The sequence below is a fragment of the Delphinapterus leucas genome, chromosome X (genome assembly GCF_059928025.1).
Source record: "Delphinapterus leucas isolate spDelLeu-1000000601 "Yukka" chromosome X, BTC_Dleu_Yukka2, whole genome shotgun sequence".
NCBI classification, from domain to species: domain Eukaryota; kingdom Metazoa; phylum Chordata; class Mammalia; order Artiodactyla; family Monodontidae; genus Delphinapterus; species Delphinapterus leucas.
The window spans coordinates 120,195,258-120,209,944 of NC_143150.1; the positions used below are offsets into that span (position 1 = coordinate 120,195,258).

At 37.6% G+C, this 14,687-nt stretch overlaps 1 protein-coding gene across 3 annotated transcripts in view; it reads left to right on the forward strand.

Moving 5' to 3' along the window:
* The window catches only part of AP1S2 (adaptor related protein complex 1 subunit sigma 2), a 29,002-nt gene that overhangs the window by 1,327 nt on the left and 12,988 nt on the right, over positions 1-14,687 (forward strand). For 2 of the 3 annotated variants that reach the window (XM_022562662.2, XM_022562661.2), the window contains exons 2-4: positions 965-1,143; positions 7,958-8,066; positions 8,599-8,736. In XM_022562662.2, the coding sequence (XP_022418370.1) occupies positions 965-1,143; positions 7,958-8,066; positions 8,599-8,736 (426 nt within the window). Of the gene's footprint in view, positions 1-964; positions 1,144-7,957; positions 8,067-8,598; positions 8,737-8,823; positions 10,901-14,687 lie in introns of those variants that run through there. The other variant, XM_022562663.2, reaches the window with a different exon arrangement.

Genomic DNA, 14,687 nt, shown 5'->3' on the forward strand with positions numbered 1-14,687 from the left:
AGAAAAAATATATATATATCTGAATTCTACCTTTAAATTACCTTTGTAGAAACAGTGCTTATCTGTTTGCAGTTGAGAAGACCAGTTGAATTATTATACAAGAAGGTTTCCTTAAAAACTAAACATGTAGACTAATCATCATTTGCAGATTCCAAATAAATATATACAAAATAGTTTGTGTAAAATACACTAGAATTCAGCATCCGCTCCATCTGTAGATGCTATGTTTTTTATCGTTTTAAATGAAGTATTTCGTGTAATGTGTGTAGCTCTTATTTTGGCATTTTAAAGGTTTTATTGTCTTAGGTAAAATTATATTAACTCACTTTATTGTGTGTATATTTATGGTGGGATTTTAAAAATGAGATGAGAAGAGATACTTAAATCAGGCTTTTATTAAGAAAAATGCATTTATGGGATTTTTTTTGGTTTATATTTTAGATTTTTTGTTTTGCTTAAAATATGTAAGCATAAACTGAAGAGAGCATTCTAAGTTATAGCAGCCTGTCTACAAGTAATTCGGTCTGGAACTAGGACGGCTTGCTCTGTTTAGGGTGAAAAATAGTAGATCTGTTTCTTTCAAATGCATCTAAACCAGTTGATGTCAACATTTCTCTTTTGATGCATATACATGCATTCCTATAGCACAGGTACACAATAGTTTCTTAAATTGCAAGAATTATCTTTTTCATCAGAATTGTCACTTCGCCTGTTTTTGTCCTCCCGTCCCGCCCCCCCAAACTTACGTGGAACCGGGTGGGGTGGGAGGATTTGCATCTGGTGGGAAGATCTTTCTATAAGAATTTCCTGCTATTTTAACTGGCATAGAAATATTGATGGCTACTCATCATTTGTTAGCTAAACGCCCTGTCCCCCAAAGCTTCTCTGTGCAGCATGTCATCTTAACCTTAACTTTATTGAATCAAAGTATTGTCTGTAATCTTGGTTCTGTTTATCTTAACAGATGCAGTTTATGTTGCTTTTTAGTCGTCAGGGAAAGCTTCGACTGCAGAAATGGTACGTCCCATTATCAGACAAAGAGAAGAAAAAGATCACAAGAGAACTTGTTCAAACCGTTTTAGCACGGAAACCTAAAATGTGCAGCTTTCTTGAGTGGCGAGATCTGAAGATTGTTTACAAAAGGTATATTTTGATTTATCAGGAAGGTGAAATAGAATCAAATGTTAGATCATTTATAATGTGGAAATTGCAGACTTTTGAGGGATGACATTTATAAATAATGATTAATAAAGATATAGATGAAATAGTCTTAAGGTAAAGCTTTGTATTTTTAAGATAACTGCTGTTTTGATTTATTACCCAGGCTAAAATGTTAAAATTATGGAAATCTTTTTACACGAAATTATGTGACTGAAGGCATAAATGATACTTCATGCTTAATCATCTTTTTAGGAAATTTGAAAGAATTCATTTCTTTGCAGGGGAAAATAAGATCAGTATTTTAAATTGTGTGAGTAATTCTCTGAATTTAGATAAGCATTTACCCTCCACCACCACCTTCTCCCCACAAATCTGTAAAGTAATGACTGATGTTTGACATGCCGTTTAATCTGACTTTTAGGATCTCTTACTCACTTATAAACACCTTGGATACATAGACCATTTTAGTCACAGATGTAAAAACTGGATATATACAGGATTTGTTCGTTAGGGCTTATTAATTTGAAGTACACTTGTTGCTGTGGTGGAGGTGTGATTATATCTGGTAGATAGATAATTTTGCCAAGAACAGACTTTTAAAATTTTGATGTTGCAAAATGACTCATAGGTTGGCCTTGAACACTAACCTTTTTAAAAAATGCTATACATCTTTATTAATATCTGAAACTTTTTATACCTTAAAATAAACTTCTCAAGATTGTTCTCATAAGGTTAAAAGAAATATAATTACTTTGTTTCTTCCCCATTTCTGTTCCCTTACAAATAATTTACTGAATTTAAGATAAGAACATTCATGCATATAAAAATTCTTTCCTGAGGGGGATATGCAGGGAACTGACTGTATGGGCTTCGAGGAGGGTCAAAGAGAAGCCTGGGTTTCCTCTCAGTTTTCCTTTATTCCACTACAATATGAGTGGGGTTTGTAGGGGAGATGGTAGAGAAAGTCATGAAGGTTATAGGACATCTAGAACTTTAAAAATACCATAGACTTCTCTTTAGAATAGAATGAATATTAGTCATCTTTGGGTGATTTTGTATCCAGTGTTTGGTTTAGTATTTGTTGAGAAAAATCATAGCATTTTAGAGCTGGGAGATGTTTTACAGTAATCTAGTCAAGTGATTTTTTTTTTTTTTAAAAAAAGCTTTTTGCCCCAAGGATAGAACTTTAAATGAAACAAGTGGAAGTGGAGGTGCTCGTGTGAAATCAGGACTGTGTCTCAACTCATTTGGCTTCCACCCTCTCTGTAGATGGTTCCTGAGTTTGAAAACCACTACTGTTGATCAAACTTCAGCTTTATAAAAAATGAGAATTTGGGAGAAGTGACTTGTCCAAGGTCAGTTGCTAGTGACTGCCATAGTGGCCAGAACTCAAATCTTAAGCCTGGAGGCAAAGGTTTTAAACTGGGATGAATAGAAAATTTGCGTTTCTTTAAAGATCCTGTAGTTGGAGAATGGGTGCGGGGAGGGCTGAGACTGGCACCTGAGGGATCTGTTAGGAGACTGCCTCATCCAGCAGTCCTGAAGGAAGACCTCTGCTGTGGGCTCAGCAGGTGGAAGAGCTGTTCCGAGGTAAGTTTGGTAAGACTTGGTCACCGCTAGAAGCAGGGAGGGCAGTGAAAGAAGAGGAGGAGTGGTGTTATTCCACATTTCTGGTTCAGTTGATGGGGTAAATGGAGAAGTAGAAGGTTGACTTTGAGGGGCCCGTGTGACTTCCATTTGGAGATGCCTAGTTTTCTCAGGGTGGGCATAGGCATGGAAGTCTGGGGGAAAATTAGGCATAAAGCGTTAGATCACCAGCATTCAAACAGCAGGCAAAGGATAAGTATAAGGTCAGTCACATTGGGGAAGGGGAGAGAGTTTCAAAAATAAGCCACCAGTGCCAAAGGTCGCATAAAGGTCAACTAAAGTGAAGAATATTAGATTTTCCAGTGAGCATTTCACAAAATGCCCTTCATCAGAACATTTTCAGTGGAATAGTAGAGACAGAGCTCTCAAAGAAATGGGGCAAAGTGTGAAGAGGTGGAGACAATAAAACAGCAGGTGTAGAGTATTTGGGGGAGCTTTGCTATGAAGGACAGAAGAGGTGATAACCACCTGTAGACAGGGGTGGGGGACAGGGTTAAAAAATGGCATAAGAGACTTAAGCTTATTTCTAGATAGGGGAAGGAGTCCCCCGTGTGGAGGAGGAAAATACAAGCAAGGGAATCAGTCCCAGGAATCAAGATTCCTGTACCTGAAGGAGATGGCCTGTCAAAAGAAAAGAAGGCACTACTTGGTGCTCTGTGCCCAGCATTCAGCCCATCCATGTTGGGCCACCGCTTTTTCCGTTAAAGGCTGTAAAGGGTAATCTCACCTGACTCTGATATTTACATCAAGCGCCTATAAATAAAGGTGCACTAAAAAAAACCCCAGCTTTACTGACATGAAATTCACATATAAAAGTTAGAATTTATCATCAGTTTTCCTCTGCATTTCCCCATTTCATACTGAAAACTCATCTAGAGTACTTAAGGACATATTGTTTTGTAGCTATGAACAGGTGATTTTTTTTTTTTAAGAAGATGTTGGGGGTAGGAGTTTATTAATTTTTACTTTATTTATTTATTTTTGCTGTGTTGGGTCCTCGTTTCTGCGCGAGGGCTTTCTCTAGTTGCGGCGAGCGGGGGCCACTCTTCATCGCGGTGCGCGGGCCTCTCACTATCGCGGCCTCTCGTTGTGGAGCACAGGCTCCAGATGCGCAGGCTCAGTAGTTGTGGCCCACAGGCCCAGCTGCTCTGCGGCATGTGGGATCCTCCCAGACCAGGGCTCGAACCCCCGTCCCCTGCATTAGCAGGCAGACTCCCAACCACTGCGCCACCAGGGAAGCCCCAGGTGATTTTTTTTTCCCTAGACCAGCTGGAAGAGGAGACCTTTTAAGCAAAGGAATTACCACTTAGCTGCTGAGAAATTCTGAACTAGCACTTTCGCTGTCCATACCACCAAGTGATCTTTATGTCTGCCTTCCTCAAGTTGCCTCATCCACATTCTTCATCCCTGAGCCTTTCTTTACAGTTGCCCCTCTTGGGGAGGGAGAGGTGAGAGGGGAGTAAGGTTAATATAGCTGAAAAATTAGACTGAAAGTCTGGGGACTTGAGTTCTTTTCCTTTGGCCATTAGCTAGTTTTGTGACTTTGAACAAGTCATTTTGCCTTTGTTTCCTCATCTCTAAAATAAACGCTCTTGAAGATCCCGTGAACACAGAAGACACTGTATGCATTTTTTATTCCTATTTTGTGCAGCATGTTATGGATTAAAGTCTTAATATTAATTTAAAAATACACACCTACCAATTACGAGCTTCAGAATTTGTTGAAGAGTACTGTATTGATTTTCTTTACTAACAAAAGAATTTTTAATGACATAGCAGTAGAATATTGAGAACGGTTTGGTTACAGTCACCCACAGTCAGCTGATATTTAGCTGACTGGGGAGAAGTCATGTGTTGTGAATATAAGAATAGGCACCTTCAGATGTTCTCTGAGTGCCAGTAATTAGAGTAAGCCGTAATCTACTCTGCTAAAAATAACCAAACATACCTTTCTTCTTACTAGTCTATTATTAATTTTACTTCAGATTTAGACTTACAAATATATACTAAGAGAACAAAATGAGCTCATTATTGAATTTTTTAAAACCACTTGCTTCTGAAAATAGGGAGTATACCTCAGGTTCTCCTGGTAATCTTTTACTAAATCAGGATAACAATTTTTATTTCTCTCTTCAAAGCATGTAAAATATTGCTTTGAATATGTTTTAATTTTTGCCAGTTGCAGGATTACTTTATTTAGCACACTTCTGGGCCATAGTTTTTAATATACAACTCAGGCTCTGGAGTCAAATCACTGTTCTGGGAAGATTACTCAATTAAGTCTGAGTCTCCTGTAAATGCAAATAATAACAGTATCTCTCTGGAAGGGTTTTTTTGAGGATTAAAATGGTAAATTATGCCAAGGCCTTAGGTAACATTTAGTGCCTTACTCAGAGTGAGGACTCAGTAAATGTTACCTGTTATTATGCTTCTGTTTCTTTCTTCCTTAAGCCTTCTGGAAAGAGGTGCCTTCTTATAATCCTGATAACTGGATGTTCACCTACAGTGAAGAATTCATTTAATTTGATATTAAAGTAATATTTCCGAATGACTCGTATAATCCAGGACCTTTGACTAGTGTTTAAATGCTGTTTACTTATAAGTAAAAAGCGGTACTGTGGATAAGGAGCGAGGATGGTGTAAGCATTAGATTGCTTAACAGTAGCACTGAAGAAATCTTGAAATTTAAAAAACAAATTAAATTTACCTGACGTTGCCTATTAGTAAATTCTTTCTAATGGAATTATTTAGCACTCTGTTCATAGCAGCTAGTTATGTCTGGTTTTTATCTACCATTTTTAATGTCAGCCCCTTTAATCTTTAGTTTTCTTAATTCAGAGAATCTTATGTGTCAATTGTATCAGTTTTCCCAAATTTAAGACTTTGAGGAGCATGGGTTAGGGAGGATGGAAGGTTGGAATATCCCATTGCCTTTTAAAGCAATAAACAAAACATAGGATAGTGCTGGGAAAGATAGGAAGCGCTTTGTTAGTAACGTTGGAGGTGGTGCCTGTTATGTCCTTCATGATAATAAATGAACGTGTGTGAATGCCTTCTCTCTAAGACTGCAGGGGACCCTTTTTTTTTTTTTTTTTCCCGGTACGCGGGCCTCTCACTGTCGTGGCCTCTCCTGTTGCGGAGCACAGGCTCCGGACGCGCAGGCTCAGCGGCCATGGCTCACAGGCGTAGCTGCTCCGCGGCGTGTGGGATCCTCCCGGACAGGGGCACGAACCCGTGTTCCCTGCATCGGCAGGCGGACTCTCAACCACTGCGCCACCAGGGAAGCCCCGAACCACCATTTAAAATAACTTAGTGAAGGACTTACCTGGTGGCGCAGTGGTTAAGAATCCGCCTGCCAATGGAGGAGACACGGGTTCGAGCCCTGGTCCGGGAAGATCCCATATGCCACGGAGCAACTAAGCCCGTGTGCCACAACTACAGAGCCTGCGCTCTAGAGCCCGCGAGCCACAACTACTGAGCCCGCGTGCTGCAACTACTGAAGCCCGTGCGCCTAGAGCCCGTGCTCCGCAACAAGAGAAGCCACTGCAATGAGAAGCCCGCGCACCGCAACGAAGAGTAGCCCCCCTCCCCGCTCACCCCAACTAGAGAAAGCCCACGCACAGCAACAAAGACCCAACACAGCCAAAATAAATTAATAAAGAAATAAATTTATTTTAAAAAATAAATAAAATAACTTAGTGAATGTAGAAATCAGGTAGAATGGACGTGGCAAAAAGTGTATGTGTATGACAAGGGAGTCAGTGTGGTAGAGTGGAAAAGGCCTGGAGTTAAGGTATGAAGATCAGATTTCTTGTCACAGTACAACCACCTGGCAGGCCCTTGTACTCTTGGGCCTCTTTTTTTTCCTTCCGTAATCAAGGATGATGCTGCTTACTGTTGGAAAAATCAAATAAGAGGAAATGTTTCTAATAATATTGAAATTAATAGTGTTATGAAAATACTCATACTGAAGTTATTCTCATACTGAAGAGCAGGAATTCCTTGAATTTCAAAACTGAGATTGTGTGTATGTGTTTGTATGTTATTTTACATTGATGCTATGAGCAGTAATTTCCCATTGTGTTTTCTAAAAATCACTTAAATGCTCCTCTGTGAAAATTACAATGGCAACTGAGACTTGTTTAGAATGTCTTAGGTTTTCATTTTGTTTCTTTTCAAAAGGCTTAAATACATTTAAACCATTTGAAAATACTCTTTTAACCCTCCTCAAAGGACTTGGTTAGGTCATCCTTCCTTATGTATGCCTCAAGGTTGTGTTAATAACATTTGACTTCCTTGGATCAAGTATAACCTAGTCCCATGTGCTAGAATCCTAGTTTGGAGAATATGAGTTTTCCAACCTTATTATACCTTCTTCAAGGGTAAATAACCTGAGCTTTAATTTAACAGGGTAGAACTTGGAAAATTTGAGGACATGTCTCAGTTTCCCCGTTCTCTTTATCTGACTTCTATGATTAGTTGGAACTCTTGTTTTTTTCTTGAGGTTTATTCCATAATCCTATAAAACTCCTTTAAAAATAATTCTGTGCTGTTACAAGTCAAGATAGTAGTTACCTTTGGGGGTGGGAGGCTGTGACCAGGAGAGATTAGGAGAGGGGCTTCAGGGGTTCAGTAATAATTCTGTTTCTTGGTGCAGGTGCTGGTACACAAGTATGTTCACTTCGAAACTCATCAGGCTGTACATTTATGACTTGTGTTCTGCTCTGTGTGTATATTACACTTCAGTAAAATGTTCCAGAACGTTGACTTAACGTTGACGGCATCTTCAATAAGTCCTTCAGTTGGAGAGTTTATTTTCTTCCCTGTTTACTTGTGGTTTGAAATAGTCACACAGTGCACTTTGTTTTAAGTAAACTTGAGAACAACCTGGGTCAGTTGTGTTTTAGAATATTCTAGGAAGAAGAGCAAAATAAGTAACTTTCTTTTTTTTTTTTTTGCTTGCCTGTACTTTTCAAATTTTCTTTTTTGTACATTTATTACTTTTATAGTCTAGGAGAAAAATAATCTACTGTTGTAAAGAGGAAATAAACTGTATAAGCATGACATATTTCACAATAGGACATGAAAATGTATTTTAGAAAACATGATTATAGGGTAAATTTTTTTCTACATCTGTTTTTTGTTACAGATATGCCAGCCTGTATTTTTGCTGTGCTATTGAGGATCAGGACAATGAACTAATTACCCTGGAAATAATTCATCGTTATGTGGAATTACTTGACAAGTATTTTGGCAGTGTGAGTAGTATTTTGTTTTAGGAAATTGAATGCCATAGTGCTTTTTTTTTTAACCTTTTCTGTAACAAGTTTATTATTTGATTATCTTGGGGATTCTGACTATTTGACAGTAACTGTGGGAGAGGGAAGGAATGACTATTTCTTGTCAGCGTGCCTAGTGAGTTAACTGCCAGAATTGCTTGACCCCCACAGACCTACTCATTTAATTATGCTGGTGAGAACAAGGTTTAAAATAGTGAAATAGAAAGGGGTCCAACTGCAAAGATTAATATACTGGAAGTGCTTAGTATAGAATTTAGATTTGGTTAGCAGTTACAATCATATTACCCAGAAATATGTATTTCAAAAGATCAGTCTTTATGAGTAGAAAATTATTAAGTTGCCCATGTTAGGAGCTTGCAGAGTCTGGTCTTCCTTAGCTTGTAGGCATTAAGATTGATTCCCTCTGGTCAGATTTTACTGACTACCTGATAGTAGGTAAGTATCTTTTACTTTCTTCAGTTTTATTTGTTTATTTATTTTTGCTTTTCAGGTGTGTGAACTTGATATCATCTTTAATTTTGAGAAGGCTTATTTTATTTTGGATGAGTTTCTTTTGGGAGGAGAAGTTCAGGAAACATCCAAGAAAAATGTCCTTAAAGCAATTGAGCAGGCTGATCTACTGCAGGAGGTAAGCTATTCAGAGTTCTCTTGACTGGACACTAGCATGTTTTGCTCTTGCTAGGGAAGTCTCAGTCATCTTCCCTCATTCTTACAGTTTCAGAAATTACTCTGAAGCATGCTTGGCATGTAGTGTCCATGTGCAGTTTATTGATTGGAATATGTGTCAGCCACATCGACTCAGTTATCTGTGGATGGATTGTTTACTTTGGAGATGATCTGGAGATGGCCCATTTTGGGACCCCAAAACACCAGAGTCCAAACACTTAGAGGATGGACTACTTTAATATGGGAAAAGTAACAGTAATTTGAGAACTCTCTGTCCATTGTTCTGTATTACTTAAGATAACCCCTTTTCTCACTAGTGTGTACAATGAGGAGTTGACTGTGAGATTATGGCATTTTCATTCCAAGTTGGTTCATATTTTCACCTCATGTCCATTAAGTGCAAATGTAGCCAAGCAAATGATAGTGTTATAATTATACTTTTTGTAGAATCCTCTAGTTTTGTGTTAGCAAAACTAACTAAAAAGTATTTCTACTTCTCTATGCTTTTCTTAAATAACAAACCATGTTCTGTTAAACAGCTACATTCTTGTCTTGCCTTGATATCACAAGAACCATTGATAAAACCCCTTTCCCTTTCTAACTTCCACAGTTGTCTTGGGTTAATTGTATATTTGATACTTCTGTACCTTCAATTTCCGAAGTTAAAAATTTCGTAGATAAGGCTACCTTTTCCTAAAAACTTAATGATACATTAATTCAGGTACCTAGTTGAATTATGCTTTAGTCATAATTGTGGTTTTATTCAAATAGAAAGTTTATAGCATGAGGAGAAGGAGCTAGTCAATATAAAAAAATTAATTTTTTCATTATGGTAATTGTCTTTTTTATTATTAAAGGAGGCTTTAAATCAGAGTAAATCTTTTTCTTCATTATAACTTTTTTTTTTTTTTTTTTTTGCGGGACACGGGCCTCTCACTGTTGTGGCCTCACCCGTTGCGGAGCACAGGCTCCGGACGCGCAGGCTCAGCGGCCATGGCTCACGGGCCCAGCCGCTCCGCGGCATGTGGGATCTTCCCGGACCGGGGCACGAACCCATGTCCCCTGCATCGGCAGGCGGACTCTCAACCACTGCGCCACCAGGGAAGCCCCCATTATAACTTCTTAACTGTCGGCCTCAGTCAGGAGAGTGGGGAGCTCTCGGTAATCCCTCTGCATCAGTCACTGACTATGTCAGTTGTGGGGATTGTTTGAAGTTGGGATGACATCATCTGGAACATTCATAAGTTAAATATGAGACAATGCTTTGTACATTTAATTATCTTGAGTTACCAAAACAGGGGTTAAGGTGCCTGCACAAGTGAAGTATTTTGTTGACAGCCCTAATGGCATCTGCTGTTCAGTAGTGAAATGAGCACAGCCCTTTTTCCATGTGTGTATGGTTTGCCACAGTTGTTTATTAATTGATTGTATACATGTCATTCGAAGATTTTCTTTTTAAATGTCAGATGTGCCGACTACAAGTTCATATTCTACTGTTGTAAAATTGCTTTAAAGTTAGCACCTCCTTATTTTGCTGTTCACTAACCAGACTTTTCTAAAAATTAGGTCAAGACCAGGGTCAGAAATTGGGAATTTTTCTTTTTTTTTTTTTTTTTTGGCCGTGCCGTGCAGCATGTGGGATCTTAGTTCCCTGACCAGGGATCAAACCCATGTCCCCTGCATTGAAAGCGCAGAGTCTTAACCCCTGGATTGCCAGTGCAGTCTGGGAGTTTTTCATATTTGTTCCTTCCCTTGATCACTTTTATATTTCATTATTATGGAACTATATTCGGTTCTGTCAGATCCTGGTCCAAGTACTTTGTCATTTTCTGATTAATTACATATGCCTTGAAACATTTCTAAAGTTGTTGAAGTTCAGCTTTTAATTTTAATATTTTTTTCTGGGGAGTAATGTTTAGGGCATTGACGTCTCTTGTGTCTGGATTGTTTTTTAAACCCTATTGGGAAATCGCTATACACTTTACAATATGACAAATATGCTAAGTTTACTTTATAGCATGTATTGAGTAATATACTAGAGGATCCAGAAGTTATTACAGGTACATGTTTGTTTGTAAATGTGTACATGTGTGTGTATCTCCCCTATAAAAGTATTTTAATAAGAAGTAATGTCTCTTTTTTTGAAGTAGTATTTTTATATCTCTAATTGGGAAAAGTAGGAATGGAGAGAGAAGCATAGGATGTCCTTAGTTCCATGTAAAATTCTCCTTACTCCATCTCACTCTAGTTTAAAAAAAAAAAAACCTGACTACTGTTAATTACAGTTCCTTGTCTTTAGAAGAGAGCTTTGGACCTATTTCTCATCTGTGACTACATTGTTTTGTACATAAACCAAATTGATACTATGTTAAGACATTTTCTATTCAATGGTCCAGGTGAACCATCTTTCTTAATTTAGCCATTCAGGTCTTGAGGAGGCAGAACGTGGCTGGTCCATTCTGAATTTAGAGTGAGGTTAAGGCCTTTATGAAACCAAGCTAAAGTCTGTATGGGGCAGTTAAGCTTCATTCAGGTTATTCTGTTCAGGTTAACTTGTTTATTCAGGTTATTCATCAACGTACTGTCATAAGAAATCCAGGATGATAAGATGTTTGTTTCCTACAATAGAGTCATTTATATGTTGATACATGATACAAGTTTACATCTCTGGGAGAGTATTTGAATATTATGTTCATAAAATAGGTGATAGAATAAGATGAGAAAAAGCATTCTACAAACTGCTGAAAAAGATTTGTCTGGGCACCATGATAGCAAAAAAGAACTATGATGATAGCTAATGCTTATTGAGCAGTTAGATGTGAGGCATCCTATGATAATCATCAGGATTTCCTGAGAAGGTCACAAGAGCCTTTTGTTTTTGTTTTTTTTTTTTTGTGGTACGCGGGCCCCTCACTGTTGTGGCCTCTCCCGTTGCGGAGCACAGGCTCCGGACGCACAGGCTCAGCGGCCATGGCTCACGGGCCCAGCCGCTCCGCGGCATGTGGGACTGGAACACGAACCCGTGTCCCCTGCATCGGCAGGCAGACTCTCAACCACTGCGCCACCAGGGAAGCCCCCACGAGAGCCTTTTTAACCAAAGAAGAAACAGAGGCTCTAGAGGCTCGGTGAAGTTCCAATGACTGGTCCTAGGTAGCAGTTTGCAAAACCAGGATTGTAAACCCAGATCTGCTAGACTCCAGAGCTGTATGAAATCTTAACCACTGTGCTCTGTCCGCCCCCAACCCCCATTTGTGTATTTTCTTGGTATGTTTTAAACATTCTGTTTTAGACACCAACTTCTGTATGTCTCAGTAATATAGTAAAGAAATTCATAATTCTCCTAGAGGTTTCTCTATGTTGAACAAAGTAGGTTTCCTAAGACTGATGCTATCCTTTACTTTTTAGACTGGAAATTTTCATTGTCCAAGTTATCAATAGTTGGAATTTATTAATTGGATATATAGATATAAATAGTATTTTTCAAATCATTTCTTGTTGGATTTATCAAAATGCCTAGATCTATAGTAGCTTTTTTTGTCTTATAATTTAGGGTATAATATTCACTGAGTCTATGTCATGAAATGATTTTGCTTCCAAAATTGTAAATATAGCTGTAAAGACACTTATCTAAATGCAGTCTTAAATTTGTAGAAGTCCTAATTAATTGATTTTAATCTAGTTTTTCATATATTGTGATTTTTTTTTTTCTTTTTCTATTTAGTGTCAGGTCTTTTACTTGAACTGATTTTTTCTAAACACCAAAGATGACTTTGAATTTATATTGAAAATATCTGTTGGCTTAAAGATATATGCAAAGCACAAAATAATTTTGGTTTTAATCCTTTTTTAATCTGTGAAATACACATTTCTATCCTTAAGAATGTTTATTTTCTTTAGAAAAATTTCTTTAAAATGTCCCTTTTACTCAATTTGTGTAAATGTCATATAGTTTGTTTAGGTAGTCCTTCATTTTATAGGCAAACAGGGTTAGAAAGTCAGTGCATAAAGCAGATTTTCTATTAGCATTTTATAGTCAGTAATGAGAACATAACATAAATGTGTATCTGAATAATAATTACTAAAATACCAGATATTATGATTAAATAATAAAGATGTCTTATTTTACTTAATTACTTGGTAAGGAAGGGTTACAATTTTGATATTTCTAGACCAAACTCTATGTTAATTCCTTTTGGTATTCTGTTGTATGAATACATAATTAGATTTGGGGGTAAAGCCCAGAATAATTGGTCTGTTACCCAATTTTTAACGTTTGACCGTTGGAATTTAAAACATATTTTCTTAACATGCCACTTGTACTTAACTTGATTCTTAAATTATTAAAGTGCAACATGCTGAGATTACTAAATTGGCATTTTTTATTTGCAATACTTGGAACATTTTCCCCAGCACCAATTAAATACCTATTTTAAGCTAGATTTTTTTGGAGGGAGGGCATGGGGTAGCAGTACAGTTGGACTTATTTTATAAACATTACATATAATGACAAAGGAACTATAGAGTGCATTTTCTTTGTGAAGTCAGGCACTTACCAGTTTTTCTCTGCTCCTTAATTTTATAGAGCCAGAATGAAGAATGGGGAGGTTTGTCTGAGGATATCTTATGATAAAGAGCAGTCTAAGGCTTTAGTCCCTTTGACCCCCACCTTATTTATTGGTAACTACTAAATTTACCATTTTCGTGGCATGGATAAAATGGGGTGTTATGCCAAAACTGTTGCACGTGAGATGATTTCAAGTCCTTGCTTGATCTGTGAAGATCAAATAGTTAAATACTGGGTGTTGGGCTTTAACCCTCAGCGGTAGATGCATGATGGTGTTGATCAGCGCTTTGAGATGTGTCAACCTTTTTTTTTATACTAACAGCATCATTTTCAAATTCGTGGGGGTTTTCCTTTTGAGCTTTGTTTGCTGTTGGTATTGTTTCTCACTAAAGTAATCTGAGAAATGAAAAATAAGTGAGGTACCAAAAGCAAGCATTACACTCATGAATTTGCTTCTACTTCAAGGTGGTCCACTTTATGAATAGATTTATTGGATTTACAGTTGTTAATTTGCCTCATCTAGAAAGTGGTGCTCTATGGAGAATTAGTGCTGCTAAAATTGATTTGTTTTAGTGCTGGGCCTGCATGATACATCTTAGTACTATACAACATCTTTGTGGAAGTATAATTAATAAATCTCTTGGACTGCATAAAAATGGAAAGGTAAGAATCTTAAGAGAAAAAGTGATTTCTTTAAAAATGAATCTTTTGTAACTTAAAAGTATTTTAAGTAAGTAAGTACTTATTGAAGTATTTAATAACATGCCTTTTAATAAGTTTGGGTTTTTTTTTAATTAAAATCTTGCTAATTAAGAATATTTGGGCTTTGGGCAAGGTAGTCAAACTCAAGAATAAAGAATATCTTACATTGTTTTAAAACAGATGCTTTAAAATATATACAGTAATATAACAGCAAAAAGCATTTTGATAAAAATCCTCTTAGGATTGGCTTTAATAAGACAAGCTCCTGTAATTCCTTTGTAATTACCACTGTTTGTATTGAAACCTTTAAGCCTAAACCTTCTTCTTTTCAATTGGGTAAAAGTTAACAAGGCTATATAATCCTTTACGCCAGCATATTTTAACTTTTTTTTTTTTTTTTTTTTTGCGGTACGCGGGCCTCTCACTGCTGTGGCCTCTCCCGTTGCGGAGCACAGGCTCCGGACTCGCAGGCTCAGCGGCCATGGCTCACGGGCCTAGCCGCTCCGCGGCATGTGGGATCTTCCCGGACCGGGGCACGAACCCGTGTCCCTTGCATCGGCAGGCGGACTCTCAACCACTGCGCCACCAGGGAAGCCCTATTTTATCTTTTTATGAGTAAACTTGATTGGGGTCTGCTAGAACAAATT